Below are 18,834 nucleotides of genomic sequence, written 5' to 3' on the forward strand. Positions count from 1 at the left end.
AATTTGTACTGTTTAAAATGCTATTTTTGGAAAGCTATGTTATTTTATGATTTTAAAAAAAAAGGAAAAATATATGGAGAGATGTAAATTGACTGTGACAAATGATATGATATATGATATATGATTTTGTGGAGATGACGTGAGGGCCAAGGCCCTAGAGGGAACCCATATTCGGGTCAAGGCCCCAGAGGGACCCCGTTTACCGACCAAGGCCCCAGAGGGACCCCGTCTATGGGAAAAGGCCTCCGAGGGATCCTGACGATCGTATTTCCACGGTGGAGTCTAGTGCACACCCCCATGGACCATGTAGAGCTAAGACTGCAGTCGACCAAATGATAAAAGCTAGTCACTTTCAAGGATCAAACTTCAACCAAAATGATATATGATTGAAAACTTATGATTAAAATGATTTTATGATATATGATTTATGATTATAATTAAAGCTATTTTTAAAATGATTTATTTATGTTTAAAGTTTATTTTAAATGATTTTTAAAGGATTTATTTATGCTTAAAGTTATTTTAAAATGATTTTACGATTTATGATTTAATTATGCTTAAATGATTTTTAAATGATTTATTTATTTTCAAAAGCTATTTTAAATAAAAATATGATTTTTAAATGCATCTGAGTGTATATGTATTATTTGCTATTTATGTTTAGAGCGTGCTGAGTCTTTAGACTCACTAGGTTTGTATGATGCAGGATTTGATGATTTTGGAGGCGGTGACGATTGAGTCGATCGAGTGCAGCAGTACACACCCGAAGACTTTTATGTTTCCGCACTAGCTACATAGATTTAAGATTTAAAGATTGAGGTTAAGGATTTTATTTAGAGATATTTTTATGCTTTATTTTTATTGTTAGTTGATCTTTTCAAAGGTCAATTTAGGAATTTTTGGTTAGTCGATGCTTTAGGATTTTATTTTGAGTAGGTCTCTTGTGAGACGGTCTCACGGATTTTTATTTGTGAAACGGGTCAACCCTACCGATATTCAGAATAAAAAGTAATACTTTTTCATGGATGACCCAAATAAGATATTCGTCTCATAAAATACGACCCGTGAGACCGTCTCACAAAAGTTTTTGCCTTTTATTTTATGAACTTGAGATTTAAATTGTTAAATTATTATGATTCAGGATTATGTTAAATTATTTTATTTAGTAATTTAGAATTTATGATTTAAGATTAGAAAAAAAAAATATCGAGGTCGTTTCAAAGATGGTTTGTGTCCCTACAAGAATCAGACTTAGGCCTGGTCATTGGTAACTACAAGTCATGCATAGGGAAGGGAATTGGATCAATCAGACTTCGAATGCATGATGAGGCAGACAGAATTTTGCAACAAATTAGGTATGTCCCTGAACTAAAGAGAAATCTTATATCTTTAGGGACCCTTGAATCAAATGAATACTCTTTCTAGTCTGATAATGAGAATATGAAAGTACTTAGAAAATTTCTGGTTGCAATGAGGGCTGGCAGAAAAAATTCATTGTACATTCTTCTGGGAAACATTTCTGGTTCAAGGCTTTGGCACCTAATACTAGGTCATAAAGTGAAAAAAGGCTGAATGAACTATCAAAACAAAACCTGCTTTGGGGTGATAACATTCAAGGCTTGGAGCCTTGTGAGTTCTGTGTATTGGGAAATTCCAAGTGAGTTAAGTTTGGATCAGAGAAACACACCACAACCATGCCATTTGAATATGCTTACTCAAATGTGTGGGTACCTACTCAAACTCCAACAAATGGAGAAAAGTATTTTATGACTACTGCAGATGATTACTCTCGGAGACTTTGGATGTATATTCTGAAATCCAAAGATGAAGCATTCTCCAAGTTTAAGGAGTGGTTATCTCTGATCGAAAACCGGTTAGACAAGAAGCTCAAACATCTTAGGACTGACAATGGTATTGAGTATTGCACTGAACAATTCAACGAAATCTGCAGACCCAGGGGCATTTCAAGGCACAAGACTACCCCTAGAACTCCACAGCAAAATGGATTAGCAGAACGCATGAATCGAACATTGCTTGAAATGGTAAGATCCATGATTCTGAATGCAAGACAACCACAAAGTTTTTGGGGAGAGGCAATATATATTGCATGTTATCTGATCAACATAAGCCCATCAAGTGCGTAAAACCAGCAGATCACTTAAACTTGAAGGTGTTTGGTTGCTTAGCCGACGCTCATGTAAAACAAGATAAGTTAGAAGCTAGAGCTCTCAGGGCATGTTCATTGGCTATCCTCCTGGAGTAAAAGGACACAAAGTCTGGAACCTGGAACAAAAAGGGCCAGGTTTTTCAATACAAGAGACATCACCTTCAATGAAACCAAGATGTGATACTCACTGATCAAAAGCAGCAGTCCAATGACAGAAACACTCACTAAAAGTTCCCAAGTTGAGATCACAACCTAAGGACACTGAAAACCAATACATGCTAGCAAGGCATAGAAAGAGGAGGGAAATTAAACGACCTCAAAGCTATTGTCAAACTTATATAAGCTGTAAACACAAACACAAATGGTTGGAAGCAATGAATGAAGAAATTAACTCATTGAATAAATATAATACTTGGTATCTGGTTGATAAGCCTAAAGGACAGAAGGTCGTGGGCTGGAGATGGATATTCAAGGTAAAGGAATGAGGGCAAGATCATTCCAATGTGAGATATAAGGCAAGACTAGTGACTAAAATAAATACACAACTAGAGGGGGTTGGTTTTAATGAAATCTACTCTCTAGTTGTTAATCATGGCTCCATAAGACTCATGCTAGCCTCAGTCACTCAATTGGATCTAGAGTTGGAACAACTTGATGTTAAAATTGTCTTCCTCCATGGTGAACTTGAGGAAGCCATATTCACATATCAACTTGAAGGTTACTATGACAAGCAACAGAAGCAATGTGTATTTGTTGAAGAAATTCTTATATGGCTCAAGCAAAGCCCTAGACAATGGTACAAAAGGTTCGATGAGTTTATGACACATATAAACTTCCCTAGAAGTAAGTTTGACAGCTGCATATACAAGAAAACGAAGATGCACAATCAAGGACTTACTTGCTTCTGTATATTGATGACATGCTAATATCAAGCAAAAACAAGAGTGATCTTCAAGCACTCAAGGGGCTGTTAAGTTTTGAATTTGATATCAAAGAATTGGGGAAAACTAAAAAGATGCTTGGAATGGAGATATGTTACTTCATGGGGACATATTAAGGTGGAGAAAATCTCGATGCATTATGACAATCCTTTGGATATGTTGACGAAGGCATTACCACAAGCTAAATTTAAGCATCGCTTGAACTTGGTTGGAGTGGTGGCAAGGAATTAGCCCGAAAGGGGGGAATGGAAGACAACCCGTTTTATAGAGACAAGGTGGAGATTGTTGATGTGAGTTTCTCTCAATAAGGCTCCACAGAATTTAACAGAAGAACTTGTGCCAAGAAGTCAGTGGGAAGTTGCGACTGTTGAGCCGTTGACTTGATGAATTCTGTGAAGTGAAGAAAATAGAGTGACCGATCACCCAATCAACTGATGGGTATATAAATACACGAGAGTTGTGAAGAATGAGGCATATCAATTCAATACATTCTGAAACTGATGCAAGTGCGAGGAGAGAGAGAGGTAAAAAGAAAGAAGGCAGATTAAATTTGATCAATAAAGTTTATGTTCTTTTCGTGTTCTCTGTCGTAAAGATTTTGTATCTGTAGAACACTTGTGAGCATCAATAAAGGATTTGGGCGGTTCTCCCGTGGATGTTAGTCATTCATGACAGAACCACGTAATCAGCTTGTGCAAGTATATTCTTTCTCGCATGCTTGTGTTTTGGGCTCTATTTGATTGCATTGAAATTCTTCGTATTCGAGTGTTGATTCATTGGTTAACAAGGATGCGACTGGTTCATTGATCATCTAATGATTTGGAATTAATCCCAGCAGTTCCCAACAAAATTACGGACAAAACATTATACTAGAAGATAATGGGCACCAATACCTGCATTATGGACAGGTTTCACCAACATCATCATGCTTGAATTCTGGACAGGCCTCGTCCGCAAATTTTGAAGAACAATTTAGTACAAGTTCTACAAGTCGAATTATATTTCATGACCACAAACCACAAGTGTTACCAGTCTCGAACAAGCCTTTTTAAATTCAACAGCTACCATTGCACATCACTGAATCTTCTTCATGTGTTGCGTGTGTACTCGTTAAAGAGTTAATGGATAGATACCTGGTATGGCAAACCGATACGATGCAATACATAGTAAATAATGTTGAAGTTCCTCTATATTCATGACATTCAAAAGTGCACTACAAAAATGAGTTCACTGGGTCGCCTGACAAATAAAAAGAACCAGAACTCCAATCAACTACCGGCATCCATCTAATCTTGATCAGCTGACAGTATCTTTAGAAGATATCGCTTCCTCACTTAACTGTTGTGTCTGCAAAGCATCTGACTGTGTTTTGTTGGAATCCCCACTTCTGCACAGCTTTTCTACAGCAGATTATACCTCCTTAGCTTCCCGTTCTGTTCCTTGTTGATCAACAGAACTTGACTTTGCAACCAAGCTATTAATGGAGATTGGGGGTGTGCCAGGAGGTGGACCAGGTGCAACACGAGAGCCAGCCAATTCCGGGACTTCAGGTGAAGGAGACAAGCATACAACAGCTTTCTTTAAAGCAGTTGGCATCACGGATGAGGAAAAAGGATTGATTTTGTCATCACGAGGAGGCAAGTTAAGATTACCATCAATCCAGGGGAATCCAGAAGCCTCTGACTTAGGGAGCTCCAACATTCCTGCAACAGAAGTTGACCCTACATGTTCTATATCATGGTTAGCAGGGAAGCTATTAACAATACCCTGAGAGGACTTATTAGGTGTATGCAACCTCTTCTTCTTCTTTCTATTCTTCTTCAGAACACTCAGAGGATCCATGGGCTTTAGGGGAGGTGGACCAGGAACTAGAAATGGAGGTATTTTGGAAGAACCTTCCCCATACAAAACTCTGACAGATTGTGCTACTGCAGACACTGCAGAAGGCAGCTCAGGTTCGAAGGCTTTACCAGGAGCATTCACGGCTTCTCGAAGCCAGTGAGGTAAATTGTCTTTTGGAGAAGTACATCTAGCAACTTCTTCCTTCCCCTTTGACTCGGAATAACTTCGAACCTTCCCACAGTCAGTGACCTGAGGAGAACCACCAGGCTCACTGTTTCCCACGTTATGAAGGTCAGGCATCATCTTCATCCTAGTTGCATTCTTTAGTTTGTCCCTTTGCTGCAATCCATGAGAGTCCAAGTAAATCGATCCAAATGAGCTTAGAATAAAGGGTGACTCATTATCAGTGCTGGAGGAAGCAACTGATCCCTGAATGGTTCCTCCAAAAAAGTCTCTGGAAAAAAATTTTGAGAACTTATCTGCACTCCAAGTTGGAAGTGCTGTATCAGATGGTTCTGATTGTTGTGCTCCAGACGCTAGACCACCAAGAGCAAGTCTCATGTCAGTTAGATGCGTTTGGAATTTCAACGGATCGTTGTATTTTGTTCCGTGCAACACCCGTGTCATCATCCCATCTGAACAAGCTCCGTGCAGTGCTCGTGCCATCATTCCTTCCGAAATTCCAGAAAACAGAGGATTCACAGATTTCAGGGGCTTGAGAGAGTTTGATCCCGGAAGTCTTGGCCCTTCAAAGATCTTGATTTCTTCTTCCTCCCATCTAGCTGACAAATCCTCAGAAGTTCTAAATTTTGAAAACTTCAACCTTGGATCACGTAACATTGCCTCCCATCTTCCCTTTCCATGTCTACGAACACCTATCCATAGATGATCAAGTTCATCCTCCAACCAGATATCTATTTCAGACTTCTTCATCAGCAGGCCGTTTGATCCAGATCCAGTCCTTAGAATGATGTTCTCAAGAACCTTCCTATGGTTTTCAGGAAATGACGCAAATGCTGATGGCATCTGGCTTGAGCCCAATGCTGGAGATAAATATTGTTCTTGTTGATTATACTTGGGTGGATCTGGTGGAAATTTGAGACTTGGAAACATGGGAAGATGGAGACCATGGACACCATCATTTGAGTCTGCAACTCTAGATCCCAGTGATAAGCTTGGGAGCAAGTCAGGATTCATATTTGGCAAGTTTCCACCGGGAAGTGAATATCTAGGCATCTGCTTCTCATCAAACGGTAGTTTGGACAATAGCATTTGTTCTTGGAAATCAGAATTAATTGCACCAGGGTTTCTAGAATGATCCGCAGATGCTTTACCTTTCAGGACATTCAATGAATGCTGCAAATGAATGTTAAAAAGTTAAATAAATCAATAGTTGTTCAGGATTAAATATATGCATGAGTGGTATGGACAACTCACGGAAGTGAATGGTAGATGCATATCCGTGACGTTACTCCGTGGAAATCGAGAAGTTCCGGATGAAAAATCAGGAAATTTATACCGGGTTGGGATTGACTCATGACCATTAACAGTCATCTCATTCGACATGCCAGAGGGAGAACTAGTAGATGTCATTGGGAACTCAACTCCAAGCCCTTGCTTGGTTTGTCTTTGGTAGGATTTTGACATTTTCCTCTGCAGGGGATCCATTCTTTTAGGAGCATTTGGGGCACATAATCCTATTACGGGTGGTAAATTATGCAGCAAAATATCAATGGAACATGCGTTGTGTAACTGGTCATTGGTCATGAAAACTTCAGACATATATCGATCACTGGATATCACAGAAGGTTGCAGAATAAAATTAGATTTATGCTTGGACATTCTTCCCAGCTTCAGGTTTGAGTCAGTCATGCTATTTGGTTCCATCATTTGACCATGACTCTCATCTTCCAATTCGGTATCTGGAGTTTTTTCTTCAACAGGTTGAACTGACACCTCCATTTTTTTTCCTTCTTGAGAATGAAAAGGTGGAAACTGTGGCATCAACTCTAGCATGTACGATCCCTGAAGCTGTGCCAATGACCCCTTCTTGTTCCTTTGGGCCAATCTTTCTTTTTGTCTAGAACGAAGCTTGGTACTGTTCAAACAAACAACACAACAGAAGTATATGATATATCAAAATCTGGAGCAACACAAGAGAGTTAATCACTGTTTTTAAATCTGTGGCACCAAAAGTGGAAATAGCATGTAGTATATCTGTGCAGTTACCGTGCAAAATACGACTTTAGAGCTAACAGTCAAGAAAATTCATGAACTTTAACCTGTACTCACAGAAATATGCGATGCAATCTCCAATAACTTGCACCAGAAAGCTCATTTTCCTTTTCTGGGATAGGAGTTTAATTTTTAGTATTGTCTTAATTATCTTCAGACGGCGATAGAACGTAAGAGGTTATTCAATTTATTAATTGGGTTCACAACAAAGGGAAATTCATTATCTGGAGTGTGTGATAAAGACATGATATTCCAGTTCAATTCGGATTTTTTTTTGTTTGGGAAATCTTCCTAGTGCTAGAAAAGTTAACTACAAAATGTGAAATTAAATTTAAGTGCAACTCACTATTTTTCTTTAAGAGCTCGTCCAGCTGGTGTGTACTCCCGCTCAGGCTCTGGTTCAGGCTCTGGTTCTTCCCCAGTAACATTCTTATCACGTTACAATAAATACCATTAAGATATGACTAAATCTACTAAATATCTCAGTCCAACATAAAACATTGACACAATGAAAGTTATTATATGAAATCAAGATTTTCCAACAGAAGGTAAATAAAAGGTGAAATTAATGCTGATAAAACTAAGGCTATCAGACAACCTCACAATTTTCAATTTGCAACATTTTGTTTTACTTTTCTTTTTAATTAAAACGGTAAGTCCAAATAAGGTTAAATGAACAGAAACACAAACCTAAACAAGATCTGAACCAGAACAAAACTTCTCAGAAAAGACAACACAAAGAAGAACTATCACCGTCTACTAAAAAAATAAAACCAAGACAATATAGTTTTCAAAGTGCACTAATGTCTAATTGAGGAATTTCTCTGTAGAAATAATAAAGATCTCAATCCACAAATTCCCAGTTTGGATGGCTTTTTGGAAGCTGCTCAATTGAACAAAGCTACAAGCCTATAATATATCGAAACATATGCAAAGCAAGGCTTAATCAAATACCATCATAAAGATAACTCACAGACAGTGAACTTTTACAAATACTGTAAATTTGTCCAAAGATGACAGTACAAATGTAACAAAATTTCTAGAATTTTAAATAAACATGACGTCTATGTGCAGAGGTTGTGAACTTGTACAACTACTGTAAATTTGTCAAAAGATGACAGCATAAACGTATCAGAATATTAAGAATTTTAAATAAATATGACATCTATGTGCAGAGGTTTACTTTAATGCTTCCAAATCATTAATAAAGAACTCAGGTTTTAATTATATGATAGATAGATGGATTGACAGAAAAAAGGGTGAAAAGAGAGAGAGGGAGTACTCCAGTCAGTGCTTCAATAGGATGAGCGACATATGCCTCCCTATATGAAACAGCTTTTCTCTGGCGTTTTCCTCGACCAAGAGCTGCTTCCTCCTCATTTTGATATTTCTCCCATCTATAAAATCCATGAGCAACAACTAAGACATGATCTATCTCACAATTTAGGGAAATTTAATTTATAAACTTTCTACAGTCGCATCTACACATGCCACAAAATTATATAGATATTTTCAGGGGTACTTATAATTTATAAAGGCTATAACATTGTCAATGAAGAAAGGATAAGAATCAAACTCGTACAGGAACCACAGAAATCCATCTTCTTTCGGTGTTATCACAGCTGGATATTCATATTACTGGTGACAAAGTTAACCCAACACATAAAGCACCCCCAAAGATAGATAGTTTATCTTTTTATCCATACACAAATGCAATTCACATGGCTCCCATTACTAATTTATATGAAGCTCAAAAATTTCTCTCCAAAGCCTCACTTCATTAATATCTCTACTAAATTCAAAACAGTTTTTCTGTTAAAGTATGAGACGCAGAGGTTTTTATTAGCATGAGGCAAAATGATCAAATAGCTGAGACAAGATAGAATTCCCCACCTAACTCGCAGTAGCCTATCCCATTCATTCTCTTCAATGACGCCAACAGAAATATCATCTTTATTTTCAGAACTTGGTAGAGTCGTGTCTTTATTAGTCACAAGTCCTGACATCATTCCAGCTTGTTCTTCTGTAGGCTCATCATTCCATTCAAGTGACTGAGAGGAAAAAGGAGAGAGAGTGAGAAAAAGGGTACCAATGAAATCAAAACTCCATTTCCCGTGATTAGAGAGGCAATCCTACGTAAGTGATTCTTTTCAAGAGCACTTTCAGCATTGATCCAAAAACTATGAAATGAGTCAAATGACACGAGATTTATTCACATTTATTAAAGAAAGCATAAATGTGAAACATGTCAACATTGACAAATGATTGAAGAAAGAGGAGGAGAAATGTGACAGCAGAAGGAAGGAAATCATTATTTTTTCAATATGATGCCTAAGTACCATAAGAGCATCCAATCTAATGATCCAATTCTTTTACCTAACTCGGTAATAAAGTTATATCCTAACATATGTGATGAAGTGCATATACTCAATCGAACAGTAATGATTATTTTAGATATAAATTGGAATTCTTGTTTTACAGAGATAAATACTAAATAAAAAAACCTAACAGGGTCATAAAATCAGAAAACATTTGTCACCTTCACTGAACCAAGCATGTCATTCTCCAGCTCGATTTCAGTATTATCATCGGCTGAATCAGACTGCAGGTCTGAGCGGTCCAACAATTTCGAAATGGCATTTTCATCCCATGTGATCGTATTGCTACAATCAGCACATTTGTCTTTGTATACATCCCCAAGACCACCAGTCCTCCTATTATTATGCTCTATTTCTGTAAGTGAATCATCTTTATTGATGTGGATGTCACCATCTTTTCCGATAATCGAAGATGAATCACTAAAAAGTTCTTCTGTGCCCCATTTTAAGATGTCTTCCACCTCCTTTTGTGACCCAGACTTGTTCACAAAGAGTTGGTCTAACATGAGCTTTTTCTTTGCAAGCTGCAATATACGCTCTTCAACACTAGCACGGACAACAAGCCTGTACACGAGAAGTCGGTTTGACTGCCCTATTCGATGTGCTCGGTTCATAGCTTGGATATCTGCATGTGGATTGAAATCTGAATCATAGATAATTACAGTATCAGCAGTTGCCAAGTTAATGCCAAGGCCACAAGAGCGCGTAGATAAAAGAAACACAAATCTACTCTTGTCTTGATTGAAACGTGTTATTGCTGCTTGCCGATTGGCTACAGGAACAGAGCCATCAACTCTCTCATATGTCTTAGGCCCAAATTCAATAGTCAGGTAATCCTCAAGGATATCAAGTAACTTGGTCATCTGTGAAAAGATAAGGACTCTATGATCTTCTTTGTGTAACAATTTAAGCATAGAATGCAGCAGAGTCAGCTTAGCTGAAGCTTTTATTCGCATTTCGTGAAGAAATTCCAATGATCCAGATTCAGGCTCAGTGCCTGGTATGAGATAAGGATGATTGCAAACCTTCCTCAACTGCATCACAATATTCAGCATCGATTGTTGCGGAACCCCTTTTCCTATGTTGCGCAATATTTGATAGTTTTTTGTGAGCATGGCACGGTAATATTCTGCCTGAATTGATGATAACTCGACAGGAACCACTCGTTCAGTCTTAGGGGGAATATTCTGCATGGCATCCTTTTTAAGCCTGCGGAGCATGTGTGGAGCAACAAGTTTCTTCAGTTCCTCCACCTTTTCTGCGGTAGTTAGATCATTAAATTTCTCCTCAAATAATGAAAGAGAAGGAAAAGAAGCTTGCTGCAGAAAATTGAGTAAATTGTACATCTCGCCAATATTGTTCTGAAGAGGAGTGCCAGTCAACAGTACTCGATGGTGGAATGTAAATGTATTCAGTAAGCCAAATAGCTTACTGCCAGAATTTTTTAGGCGGTGACCCTCATCAACCACAAGAACTTCCCAGGGAACTCCTCGTAGATACATAGAATCACATAAAACCATTTCATAAGTAGTTAAGAGAACATTAAATTTGTAAGCAGATGGTTTGTTTTTTCCACGGGGATCACAGGCATGCCATTCATATTGGCGAATTATGGCTCTAGCTTTCGTGTTCCCATGATATTCTACGGCATTGAGATGAGGAGCCCAAAGTGTAAATTCTGACATCCAGTTGGGCATTGTCGATAGAGGAACCAAAACCAAACAAGGAAGTCTAGCTTTAAATTCGAAATATAAAGATGAGACGAAAGCACAAGCTGACACCGTTTTTCCAAGCCCCATTTCATCAGCAAGTATCACATTTCTTGATTTATGCCAGCTTTTTCGTAACCAATTCAACGCTTCCAACTGATGTGGAAACAAAGAACCTCCAACTAGTTCTTTAGGCTGTTCCATGAGATTGATTACCTCACTTGGTGGGAAGTCATTTTTGTCTTGTGTAGAGTCAAGCTTCGCACTCTCATTCTCCAAGGTTTGCTGTTCAAACCTCAAGAATCTATCAATTAAGTGAAATGATTTTGCAATAGCAGGTTCGTCCATTCTTTCCCAAGTGCATTCATCATAAGGAAGACCTTTCCATTTTACGTATGCTTCGTTTGAACCAGCAATAGAGGACCGGGTAGCGATTACTCGATGTGGCATCTTCCATTGTTCCTCACATAGATTCACTGAAGCTGTACCATACTTTGACTTGAAATTTTCCAATTTTCGTCTGGCAAGAATTTTCAGCTCAGATTCGGGAATCCAGCTGTTATGAAGATGCGATTTCCCAACCCATTTCACCAAAAACTCAAACGAGACAGTGGTGGATCCAGCTTCAACCAAGCGAGACTCTAGGAATTTTTTTTTTGGAGCAATGCCCAATCTTGTGACCCTTTTTTCCTCCTTTGTGCTTCCATTTTCATCCAAATATTGTGTTAGAAAGCTCTTTGAAGTTCCAGAGGTGTGACTGTCCTTCAAACCACCATTAATGTGACAAGTCTCCAAGATTGTCATACTCTTCTCAACCTCCGAAACCACCTCATCAGTTGGTGCACCGACACACAATTTACTGCCTCTATCTTTATTGTTATCCAGCACCATGGAATCAGAACCTTTAGTGTCTCTTCTCAAAGTATCTGTCAAACTTTTCTCTTTACATTCTTTGGCTGCTGATCTTCTGTAAACCTGTAGCTTGCCTTTATTCATATTAGTTTTTAAGTTTCTTGCTCCATCGGAACAGCTGGCAACATCCTGATGGTCCTCTCCTGAGTTTCCGTCACCAACCGCATCCAAATGCATCTCACAACTGGGAATTTCCTTTGATAGTTTACTTGGATCTTCTGCAACAAATGTCTTCCCTAAAAGGAGCTCCTTTGCATCCAATCGCATCTCAGCGCAGGGATTTTCCTCAGACAGTGTACATAGATCTTCTGAAACCAACGATTCACCTAAAAGTGCCTCATTTTTGTTGATCACCGCAGCACCACAAACAAAATCTATGTTATCAACTTTAACTCGACAACCAACCACCCGATCCACCTGAAAAGTTAAAAATGATGAACAAGATTAACATATAACACAAATAACACTTTTAAATTAAAGGCACGGTTCAACAAGTACTTCAAAACAACATCATGGTCTTAAGAAGAAGTCCAGTCAACACATACCTGCTGGATTTCAAGAACATGCTCTTCATCTGCTGCATGTTCAACTGTAATTTTTTCTGCTTCCCGTGTTTCAAGTGAATAAGGGGCTGCTTCCATAGGAACCACCTGTATACAACCAATTCAAATCATGGAAACAATAATATTCATGATAACGCAACAAAAAAGGATCGGACTACAATATCAAAATGTATAGAAAAGGCATCATAAACAACCACCATGGAGCTTCTGGCGTAGAAGATGAGAGGAAATTCACAAGATGCAATATAGATTATATAGAGACAACAACCACAGCAATAATAATGGAAAGAGCCCGCAGAAATGAAGGTCTAAATATGACACAACAAAAGAAGAGACTATACGAGACCGATCAAATATAAACTAGATTGATGAGCGCTTTGACATAACTAATATTCCACCCAACTGACTTGGTCCCATCCAATTTAGGTTTAAGCAATCCATCACAAAATGAGATCTGGAGCCTGAATTTACTTGCTGCTATTTTTTTTTAATAGGAAACGATATTTTATTAATGATATGATAAGAACTAAGTACTGGTCCACTTTCATCATGAAGTACATAATATCAAAGTTGTGTTAATGATACAAATAAGCCCAATCTCGCAATATATCTAACATGGAGACATTCTTGAAGTCATCATGATTGCCGATCCACATAGCAACTTTGATCTTGATTTTTTCCCCAGCAATGTTATGTAGTTTCTTCCTTATCATAAAAAATTCTTCTATTTCTTTACAGCCATACTATCCAGCATATGCAATGAACCACGACTTGAAAAAAATTCTTCCCCTCGTACCGGTTAGCTGTCCTAAATCCAAATAGAATAAATCCCTAGTTAACTTCGGCATCACCCAAACCAATCCAAGCTCTAGCCCACAATCCGGTCGTGAATGGACAATGGATGAGCATATGATCCTGAGTTTCTGTTTCCTTTCTACACAACACACGCCAATTTGGGCACATAGCAATTGAGGGACATCTTTTTTGCATCATCTCCGATGTTGGTAGCTTACCCTGAGTCGCTGTCCACGAAAATACTTGAATCTTTTTTGGAACAGGAAGCTTCCAAACTTGATGGAAAAGAGGAAAAACGGTAAAACGAGTGTGGGGAAAAAAAGACTCGAAGAAGGATTTGACTGAGAAAATATCTAAAGAATCCCATGTCCACACACGAAAATCATCTATCCCTTCAATCAACCTAGTTCTCTCTAACACACCTAATAACTCGGACAACTGAAAAAGTTCTATATCTCTAACAGCCCTTCTGAAATGAAAGTCCCATGATTGAATCGACGTGGCATTATCAAATTGGACAAAATGACAAATAGGCAAATTATGAACTGCTGATAACTGAAATAATGCCGGAAAAAGTTCTTTAAAAGAAGAATCCCCCAAACACTTGTCTTCCCAAAATCTAGCCTTGTTATCTCCTCTCACCTTAATTGAAACGCGCTGCTGAAAAGTCAGGTATATTCGGGAAATAAACTTTCATGGGCACTTAAACATAACGTTTCTTGCCAACCCCGCATCCCACCCATTATCTTGTAAACCATATATACTTACAATGATTTTCTTCCACAACGTCCCATTTTTTGCATAAAATCTCCACCACCACTTCCCCAACAAGGCCTTGTTTCTCAATATAATATTCCCAACACCCAATCCGCCTTTTTCCTTAGGTTTGCACACATGTTCCCACGCAACCCAGTGACTATGTACATCACCATCCACTCCATCCCATAAAAAGTTTCTTGAAATCTTCTCCATTAACTCCGCTATACCTTTAGGCACCCTAAAAAGAGACATGTAATAAATCGGAATTGCATTTAAAACGATGATATCAATGTTAATCTTCCCCCTCTCGACAAAAAGCTTTTTTCCAACTTGCCAATTTTTTCGACATCTTAGCCACAATGGGATCCCAAAACGTTGCTTGTAACGGATTTCCACCTAAAGGCATTCCCAAATACTTAATAGGCCAAATCTCGTTACCACATCCAATTTGTTGTTCTAACAGTTCAACTTCTCTTTGTTCACAATGGATACCAAACTCTTTGGCTCTCTTCTTCGACAAATGATGAAAAACCGCTTCAGGACATTAATCTCACAGTTGACGATAGATTTTTTATCATTTTCTGACACAACAAAAAAGAAAATATCCCTTCACCTACATCACCAAGTTATACTTTTAATGAAAGCTTCATTCTTGTAAACATTGTATGGTGGGTAATTTCGTGAAGGAAAAAAACATGGGTAGGACCTACTAATTGAGTGCAAAACTCCAGTTATTCCCAATCGATATCACAATATCAAGCAAATAATAACATACATAAGCAGTGGCACCTTCGGACCTTCCTAACGATACCTTAAAATTTTAAGGGTATTTCAGTAATTAAAAGTGAATGTTCAAATTAAAGATTTTCAGCATCAAATGCAATCAAGCTAAAATAAAAAAAATAACTTCATATTGTTAAGAACAAACAAGAAGGAAGTTGAGTACCTCATCCATTGGTAGGATATCAATGACATCTTCGCCTCCATTCCGATTTAATGAAGTTGAACTAGCCTTGTGGACAATTATTTTACATTGTCCCTTGGATTTTGAAGCTCCTGGGTGTGTGGCACTCCCTTGACCTTTTCCGGGACCAGATTTGGCCTTGCCAACTTTATGTTTCTTCTCATTATCATGAGAGTAAGCTCTATGCTTTCTCTTTCGGGCAGCTCGAGTGGCAGCTTCCAATGCAAGGACAGGTTTGTTTTCAGGTGATATTTTTTCAGATGATGCTTCAGGTTTCATCTCATAAGATTCCACATCCGCAGTTGATTTTTTTTTCTTCGACAAGGACAAGGATCCTTCAGCAGGAATTGCTAGCTTCTCTGCTTGTTTATGAGAACTAGATCCATCTAGTTTCTTATCAATGCCACCAAAAGAAGAACTATCATCCATTGAACAATCTTGAACCATATGATTCTGATGGTTATTGTGTGCACAATCGGAGGAACTATCCAAATGTTCAACTATTTGGCCAAGATGAGACAAGGATGATTTTCCTTTATCTGAACTGTGTTTCTTCCCAACTGCAGAACTTTCAAATGTTTTAGTAAATTTGTCAGTTGCAGATGATTCAGTTTCAGTTTTTGACCTTCGAATTGTTATCTTTGTTCGTGCTCTTTTTGAAACTGGATCCAGATGGTTCACAGACTCCAGTGAAGCATGTCTCTGACAACACATTGGGCATTCCCACTTTCCCGATGGAATACGCTTGAGAAGATAATTAATAAATGATGTGTTATTGCATGTAAATGAAAAATAAGAATCTCTATACAGACATTGTCAAGATAACAAAAACAAAGCACACATACCTTCAGAACAGGATCTAAACACTCAAGATGATACGTGCAGGGGCAGCTATCACAACACAGCAGCTTTCCACCAAGTTCACAAATTACACACTCGTAATAATACTGAGATTAGAAAATGTGAGTCACATGTCATAAGCAGCCCACAAGCTCTCACATATTCTAGCATCCAAGTCCAATTAGTGCCATTATTACATAAGAGCGACATGAATCAAGGAAACTAAGACAAATAGCTGGGAAACAAAACTAAGGTAAAATTAAAAAAAAAAAAAAAAACAACAACAACAACAACAAAACAAGGACAATTAGCCAAATGGGGTGCTGAATCAAGTATGCAGTGATTTTCTTAAAACACACATTTCTCCATTTGGAAAGAACCAGTTAAATATTTCACTATCAGAATTGGAACAAAAAAGATAGAAAACATCGAATTTAAATACTCACCCCATCATTTCCTTTTCTCTTGCCAGAACATCCATCTAAACCAGCATTCTCTTTCAGTTCAAGCTTCGATAGTGTCGTGGATGGAAACTTCAATGACTTGTAACCTTTTTCTCTATCACCAGATTTAACCATACCCGCCGGAAGCTTTCTACGTTTACGTTTCAACACCCAGTTTCTGTCAAGTATTGCAGTGGACTTTGAACTCTCTTTCTTCATTTCCATACACTACGAACTGCACTGAGTATGTCAGAATGTAACCAACTGTATAATGGAAGAGCTGAGGAAAGAAGCTTAAAAATTGAAAGTAAGTGCCATAATATCAGGTAAAAATTAGGTTAAGCATTAAGATCAGACTCCACTCATAAGCAATATGGAAGCAAGCAACAAAGTTATCAAGTAAATATTACAAGCTCAAAAGCCCCGAGCAAAAAAAAAGCAAGTGGGGGAAGAAATAAATACTAGAAGTAAAATCCAACAAACAAATAACCGTGTTTAAACCAAAGTGATTATGGACTCAAATATGATCCTAGAATGACGATTGTAGGAACTGAAAAGGCAATCAATCTACTGATCAATGCCAATATAAATATATTAAATAGAGAGCAAGTTTTGTTTTATAATAGACAAGCTATTTACAAGCCACTCATGCTTTTACGAATAGCTCTTGAGGCCAATATGATTCTCTTTCTAAATTGATTTCCCTAAGAATCATTTATCACTCTGGCTAAGCTACCTTTTTCTTGATTTTTCCTGACTTAGAGCACCCACTGCCTTCACTTTTCAACCAAAGAGTTACCGAATAGATTTTATATGCTCTTTCATCACTATTCTTTTTCTCTAAATAAACTGACACTAGAGGTTTATATGCTTCAACAAGAATAAGAAATGGCAACACAGACGATTGCAGATGTAGAAACTACGTCTAACTTCTTCAATTTCAAAACATGGTCAAAGTTAAATCAAAATCTGTGCAGATTGCATATACAACACGCTTTTTTTCATGTAAACCTTTAAATGGACTGATTTATGTTTAAGATCATTACATGCAATAGTGCGTTCTGTTCAAACTAATTCATCAGAAAACACTAAAAATTCTTAAAACAGAAACCCAGAACCGAAAGTCATTAATAAAGAAACATACAAAATGAAACATCAATATATAATTTATATACAATAAAAAGATTGCAACTTTAACCCATAACATGCAAATATAAAAGAGCGCCAACATGAAAAACGAAGTGCAAAATGCAAAAGATTCATCCCAACTTGGCAGGAAAATAGAAAGAAAAACATCCCATAACAAAGTAATAATCCACCAAAACCTTGCGAATGGATCAAAACACCAACAAAAACTTGGAAACAGCACCAATTTGGCTTATTTCTTCATGCGCACAGAAGGATCGAAACAGAGGAAGCGGTAGAGCAAGGGAAAAGGGCATTAGGTTACACGAGTAGGGGAGAAAGGAGAATAAGAGAGAGAGAGAGAGAGAGAGAGAGAGAGAGAGTACACGGGGCAGGGCAGGCACTTGAGTCTTGAAATAGATAGATAGAGAGAGAAAGTTAATGAATCGTATCGTGTGTTGTGCGAGAATGAGATTAGCAATACATTACAATACGAATACGGATTCGCCGGGTTCATTGGACTTTGGGGCTTTACACACGCTGACATGTATGCTGTGGGAAGAGAGCCCAGACTTCGTCCACTCAGAATCCGACACGTGGAACTACCGGACGTCTGTCGCATCCTTCATCTCATACTCTCCTTCGTTTTTTGCGCTTCTTCCCTCTCATTCTTCCATGATAACCCATTCCCTCGGGTTTTCCTCTTTCCATTCCTTTCCGCTCCGTAACATGCAACGGTGACCTGGTGGTGGAGAGTTGGATAATTGCATATGATTCGCTCTTACTGCGTATTTATTTAAACTTAAACCCATCACACGAACTGTAGATACATTATGATCTGGAAAACATTTGATGTTAATTGTGAACACTGTACCATTACGATATTTAAGTTCAGCATGGGGTTCCGTTATGGTGTATATATAGATTTGTGTTAAAATACAATTTGGGAGAAATAACTGTCAACACCATTGCTAAAGAAAAATTGGGTAAAAAGTATTACAATACCTCTTCTTCTAAGCTAATAGATATTTATACATTTCTAATTTGCAAAAACACACTTCTATTAAAGATCCAAATCACGACTCTTGACGCTCCCCACAAGCTTGTATATGTTTATTACATCAAGCTTGCTCAATAAATATCCATTCTGTGTCTTCTCCA

General features: G+C 37.9%; 1 protein-coding gene across 2 annotated transcripts; it reads right to left on the reverse strand.

Annotated features, from left to right (window-relative positions):
* Window positions 1-4,245: 4,245 nt before the first annotated feature.
* LOC140988663 (protein CHROMATIN REMODELING 4-like) lies at window positions 4,246-18,474 on the reverse strand. 2 transcript variants are annotated; one of them, XM_073457701.1, is made up of 10 exons: window positions 16,552-18,474; window positions 16,111-16,212; window positions 15,248-16,009; window positions 12,730-12,834; window positions 9,725-12,601; window positions 9,079-9,236; window positions 8,468-8,582; window positions 7,532-7,614; window positions 6,388-7,048; window positions 4,246-6,306 (listed from the first exon to the last, which is right to left on the reverse strand). In XM_073457701.1, the coding sequence occupies exons 1-10, from the start codon at window positions 16,771-16,773 to the stop codon at window positions 4,519-4,521; spliced, it is 6,873 nt and encodes a 2,290-aa protein (XP_073313802.1). In that variant the 5' UTR covers window positions 16,774-18,474; the 3' UTR covers window positions 4,246-4,518. The 2 variants fall into 2 exon arrangements, with proteins under 2 accessions (XP_073313802.1, XP_073313803.1); XM_073457702.1 differs by having other exon boundaries at window positions 16,111-16,269; window positions 16,552-16,690.
* Between the last annotated feature and the right edge of the window lie 360 nt (window positions 18,475-18,834).

Source organism: Primulina huaijiensis, chromosome 11 (genome assembly GCF_012295235.1).
Source record: "Primulina huaijiensis isolate GDHJ02 chromosome 11, ASM1229523v2, whole genome shotgun sequence".
In the NCBI taxonomy this organism is placed as follows: domain Eukaryota; kingdom Viridiplantae; phylum Streptophyta; class Magnoliopsida; order Lamiales; family Gesneriaceae; genus Primulina; species Primulina huaijiensis.

Excerpts from the sequence above, each read along its gene's own strand:
- LOC140988663 (XM_073457701.1), bottom strand. The coding sequence starts at position 16,773 with ATGGAAATGAAGAAAGAGAGTTCAAAGTCCACTGCAATACTTGACAGA. Across the intron at positions 12,835-15,247 it reads ATATCCTACCAATGGATGAG|GTGGTTCCTATGGAAGCAGC; the intron begins GTACTCAACTTC and ends GGTTGTATACAG. Across the intron at positions 9,237-9,724 it reads ACATGCTTGGTTCAGTGAAG|TCACTTGAATGGAATGATGA; the intron begins GTGACAAATGTT and ends TTTTCCTCTCAG.